At 54.6% G+C, this 5202-nt stretch overlaps 1 protein-coding gene across 1 annotated transcript in view; it reads left to right on the forward strand.

Annotated features, from left to right (window-relative positions):
* LOC115641680 (voltage-dependent calcium channel gamma-8 subunit-like) overlaps nucleotides 1-4934 on the forward strand; it is a 17504-nt gene extending 12570 nt beyond the window's left edge. Inside the window, exons 4-6 of the mRNA XM_030545010.1 lie at nucleotides 1-74; nucleotides 3086-3226; nucleotides 4089-4934. The exon at nucleotides 1-74 is cut by the window's left edge and continues 10 nt beyond it. Coding sequence (XP_030400870.1) covers nucleotides 1-74; nucleotides 3086-3226; nucleotides 4089-4696 — 823 coding nt within the window. The 3' untranslated portion in view covers nucleotides 4697-4934. The remainder of the gene's footprint in view (nucleotides 75-3085; nucleotides 3227-4088) is intronic.
* The last annotated feature ends 268 nt before the right edge of the window (nucleotides 4935-5202 follow it).

The raw sequence follows: 5202 nt of genomic DNA on the forward strand, positions 1-5202 counted from the left end.
GGGTGTGTGCGTGAAAATTAACCACTTCCCCGAGGACACAGATTACGACCACGACAGCGCAGAGTATCTCCTGCGTACGTATCCATGGGGCTCCCCCGCTGCACTGCCGGCGCGACCTGCAATGGTCCTGTGCCATGCTTGGGCACCAGGTGCCGGAGCGTGAATCCTGCTAAGCGCACAGCGTGGCATCTTCCTGGGGGCTAAAATGCAGGAAGAGACACAGGGGTGTCTCAGCTTTGGGGTTCCTGACAGCTATAATACAGGCAGGAAGTTGACTCTAGCTAAGGTCGCCTGAACTTTCCAATTCCCAGCCCCCTTTTTTTAAGATGCTCACATTGTTCTCCTTCCAGGATTAAATACCCCAGGCTTCCTCTGTGCTCCTGGCCCAACCTCATTTGTCATTCCAGGTTGTGCCTTAGAGCAGTTTGGAAGTGCAGAGGCTGTGGGCAGAATAGCCCAGGATGGACCCCAAAATGGTGTACACTTTGATGTCTTTTTTAAAACACGGTGCTGGCACCCACACCAGCCGGGGTGCCAGAGGGGAAGTGTGGCAGCGAAATTGCCCTTGGGCCAGTTTAGTTCTTTTCTATTTCTCTGTGCAAATCCATTTTGATTTGGCCGGGAGCAGCCTAACCAGAGCTGGCTTAGCTTTCGAGCTGTCTCTCCTTTTTCCGGCCTGCTGGCGGAAGCAGATGGTTCGGTTTGGAGGGTTGCGGGGGGAGGGGGGGAGGGAATTGCAGAAGAAAAACCTGGGAAATTCCATTTCCACACGCACAAGAAAGAAAAAAACAGCCAATCTGCGAAGAAGCCATTAAACGTGCAAAGTGAAGGGCTGAGAAGCAGATGTAGGAATACTTCCTCTCTGTCATCTAGATCGGAAGCTGCTAGGGCGAGGTTCTGTCTCTTGGTTTGTGCTGCACCCGGCATGATGGGACCTTGACCTCAGTGATTCTGTATCTGGGCAGGGCCCAGCATGATGGGGCTCTAATCTTGGTGATTCCCTGTCTGGGCAGTGCCCAGTGTGAGGGGGCCCTGATCTCAGCGATTCTGTTTCAGGGCAGTGCCCAGCGCGATGGGGCGCCTGTCTCAGTCACTCTGTGACTGCATCCCCTGGCATGACTGAGCCCCAGTTTCAGTTAAGGCCTCTAGTTGCTACTTAAAGATACTATGATAATAGTGAGGCAGGTTCAAGGTTTGATAGTCATCATTAGGTTTAAGAGTTAACATGCCACTCAGCATGAATAGGGGCAGCTCACGCCTCGAAGAGCTATTATCAAAGGCTCTCTGTATATAGATAGCGTGTTACCCACACACTCTATGGCTCCCCACCTTTACCCTTCGGTGGACTCAAGGTGTAATCCAGTTAATTTAGGCACTCCCACCCGTACCCAGTTCCTAAGGCTCAGGGCCTAATCTTCTCCTGGTTTGCTGGACCTTTTACCAGTGAAAGAGTCTTACACAGTGATATCCTTAACCTCTATTTACTAACAGTTACCAAAAGAGAATGCATACGCTAAGCACCACTCCCAATAATGCAGACGAACTTTTCCTGGTGGCCAGTCAGGATCAGGTCGTCTGGGGGCTCCAGTTTCTGGTTGGGTGTTGAGATCTGGCAGCTCTGATCTTGGGCTGTGTCCTGGAGTTGGGTTCTGAACTTTCCTTTGGACTCCAGTTTATATAGTGAAATTTGTGTCCTGCTTAGCTGTGTCTTAACCAATTATTTTAAACTAAAGTCCTACAAACCAGTATTTTCACCAGTCCTCACTGGGGGTGTCATGGGTGCTAGGAGGGGGGCAGCCCGGGCGTGCTGCGGGTGCTGGGGGGTGTGGGCAGTGGTGCGTGGCCCAGGACCCCCACTGGTGTGGGTGTGGAGGTGTTGGCAGGTCTGGCAGGCTCCCTACCTGGCTCCGTGCACTGCCTACACGCCGAGTGCCGGCTCCACAGCTCCCATTGGTCAGGAATCGAGCAGACTGGTCTGCTAGGAGCTGAGGGATGGACGGACGGATGGATATGTGCATGAGGATGAATGGATAAAGGGATGGGGGGCTGGATGGATGGGTATGAGGATGGATGGACAGAAGGGTACGTGTGGGGACAAATAGCTGTATCTATTTGTCTGTCTTGATCAATCAGTGTTTAAGGGATTTGATTTAATATTGTATTTTATTTCATTCGGGCAGACACCTGGCCATTCAGTACAGCCCAGCCTTTTCTCCCTCCCATATGCTGAGCGAAATGAGCCCTCTGCTGAAGGAATAGCAAGAGGTGGCAGCCTTAGAGACCCTGGTTTTTCCATGGGGGCAGAGTTAAGGGGATTTAGGCATTATTAGCACCAGCCATTCCTGACTTTTGGCTTCCTTAACATCCTTCCCCAGGCTGGGAAATCCCAGGCTCTCAATGGCTAAGAGCTTTAGAATGTAAATAGACCTGGATGCTGATTGACTGGTTCATTTCAGACTGCTGAGTGATACCAGATGTTGATTGGCTGGTGGCATTAATATGCTGGGAAATCCCAGATTCTCACTGGCTGGGAGTGTCAGAGCATCGGAACATCCACAGCTCTGGTTGGCTGCTGGCCACACAGTGTCACTCTGCTTGCCAATTGGCCTGAGAATGATGGGAAACCTTGAATGCTGATTGGCTGGCAGCCTCAGAAGTTGGATTCTGATTGGCTGTGACACCAGAGTATAGGGAAATCTGTAATCTGTGTGATCCTTTCGGATCTTTGAGTAATCCTGCTAATTGGCTGGTAGGTTGGGAACCTTGAGCAATTCTGTTCTCCGATTGGTTCTTGACTTCAGAGCACTGGGAAATGGAGACTGATTGGCTGTTGACCTACTCTGTATTGTAATTGTCTCTTGACCTCGGAGTGTCAAAAAAATCCCATATTCTGATTAGCTGTTGGCTTCAGAGGGCTGGAAATCCCTGGATTCTGATTGGCCACTGGCCTCAGCATGCTAGAATACCTGAGACTCTGATTGGTCCCAGAACGCTGCCACTGTCCCATTCACCAATAGGCCGGCTTTGGGGATCCCTCCAGCCACCCTCCCTGACTCATCTCTTCTGCTCCCCTCCCCCCACCCAGGTGTGGTCCGCGCCTCCAGCATCTTCCCGATCCTCAGCGCCATCCTGCTGCTGCTGGGGGGGTTCTGCGTGGCCGCCAGCCGGGTCTACAAGTCCAAGCGCAACATCATCCTGGGCGCTGGGATCCTATTCGTCGCTGCTGGTGAGTGGGCGGGGCTCATTGGGGGTGGGGCTTAGTTGGGCAGGGCGTGTCAGGCGGGGCTTGCTTCCCACCCACCCTGCCTGGCTCAGTTCATGGAGCATCTTGGGCTGGGGAAGGGGAACTGCTGGAAGCCTGGAATAGGCTCCGCCCCAATGGCCCCGGGTCATTGGGTTTGCCCAGGGTTGTAGGAGTGGGAGGAGTCCATGGGCACAGCTGGGGGTTAAGAATCAGTGCAAAGGGGGCCCACCTTTAGGGGAGTTTTCGCCTCCCCCCACCTTGTCTAGGATAAGTCAGTTTCCTCCAGCCATCAGGGGGGCAGTGAACCTGGTCTGACAGTCCCCTGGGACTGGGAAGAATAGAATGAGAAAGAAAGAAAGAAAGAAAGAAAGAAAGAAAGAATCCAGACTCCATTTGTGTAGGGGTGACGGAGGCTGGGCTGCTGGGCTGTGGGTCTGGGGAAGCCTCCTCTTGCCCCACACAGAGGGAGGATCCAGCCTTGTGGAGTGGGGTATTGGGTGGGGGGTCTAGATGGTCCCTGATGGGGCTTCCCCACCCCCAGGCCAGTCTGGGTAGGGGGAGGGCTCCGTGGTTGCCTCCCTAATGGCTCTCTGTGCCCTGCCCCCTCCTCTCCTGCCCCCCCTTCCTGCCCTGGCTACTCACCACCCCCCTCTGCCCTCTCCCCAACGTTCGCCCCCTCTTCTTCCCCCTTCCTCCCAAAATCCACCCCAATCCCCTCAAAATCTGCCCCATCCCCACTTCTCCTCCATCCATGGCCCCCATCTCCTCCGACCCGTCCCCGAATCCACCCCATCCCCACCCCTCCTCCATCCATGGCTCCCATCCCTCCCCTCCCCTTCCCCAGGCCTCAGCAACATCATCGGGGTGATTGTGTACATCTCGGCCAACGCCGGGGACCCGGGCACCAAGCGGGATGACGAGAAGAAAAGCCACTACTCCTACGGCTGGTCCTTCTACTTCGGGGGCCTGTCCTTCATCTTGGCCGAGATGATCGGGGTGCTGGCTGTCAACATCTACATCGAGAAGAACCGGGAGGCCCACTGCAAGAGCCACACCGAGCTGCTGAAGAACCCCTCGTCCTCCTCCAACGCCATCCTGCGCCTGCCCAGCTACCGTTTCCGCTACCGGCGCCGTTCCCGCTCCAGCTCCCGCTCAACCGAGCCCTCGCAGTCGCGGGACGCCTCGCCCGTGGGCCTCAAGGGCTTCCCCTCCACCGACATCTCCATGTACACCCTCTCGCGGGACCCCTCCAAGGCCAACGTTAGCAGCCTCTACGGGGCTGAGCGGGAGGGGGCCGGCGGGGGCTTCCTGCAGCTCCACAACACCTTCCCCAAGGACCCCGGCGTGACAGTGACGGTGACAGGGCCCGGCGCAGCCGGCACCACCGGCACCCTGGGCAAGGACGCCTCCTCCAACACCAACACACTCAACCGGAAGACCACACCCGTTTAGGGCAGCTGGGTGGGGGGCTAGTGCCGGGGGATGGGGCCGAGGGATGCAGCGGCCGTGGGGAGCTGTGGCGCAAGGTGGGGTGGGAGGACGTTAGGCTAATGGAGGGGCATTCTTAGCAAAGTGTCTTTCGAACCCTGTGTTCCTTCCCTCCTGCGTTCGTTCCTTTGTTCATTCCTTCGTTCATTTGTTCTCTTTTTAATTTTAACTTTTACTAATTCTTTCTTTCTCCATTCTAGTGCCAATTTTCTTTCTTTCTTTCTTTCTAATACTAATTCTTTCTTTCTTCCATTCTAATGCCAATTTTCTTTCTTTCTTTCTAATACTAATTCTTTCTTTCTTCCATTCTAATGCCAATTTTCTTTCTTTCTTTCTTACTTTCCCCACCATTATCCTCTTTTCCTTTCCATTTCCCCACCAGCGGGAAGCAATTTCCCAGCCAGGCTCTATCCGCGGGGAGGATGGGATGTGGGTCACAGGAGAATGTGGGAAAAGTCCGGATCAGCATG

Source organism: Gopherus evgoodei, unplaced genomic scaffold (assembly GCF_007399415.2).
Source record: "Gopherus evgoodei ecotype Sinaloan lineage unplaced genomic scaffold, rGopEvg1_v1.p scaffold_35_arrow_ctg1, whole genome shotgun sequence".
In the NCBI taxonomy this organism is placed as follows: domain Eukaryota; kingdom Metazoa; phylum Chordata; order Testudines; family Testudinidae; genus Gopherus; species Gopherus evgoodei.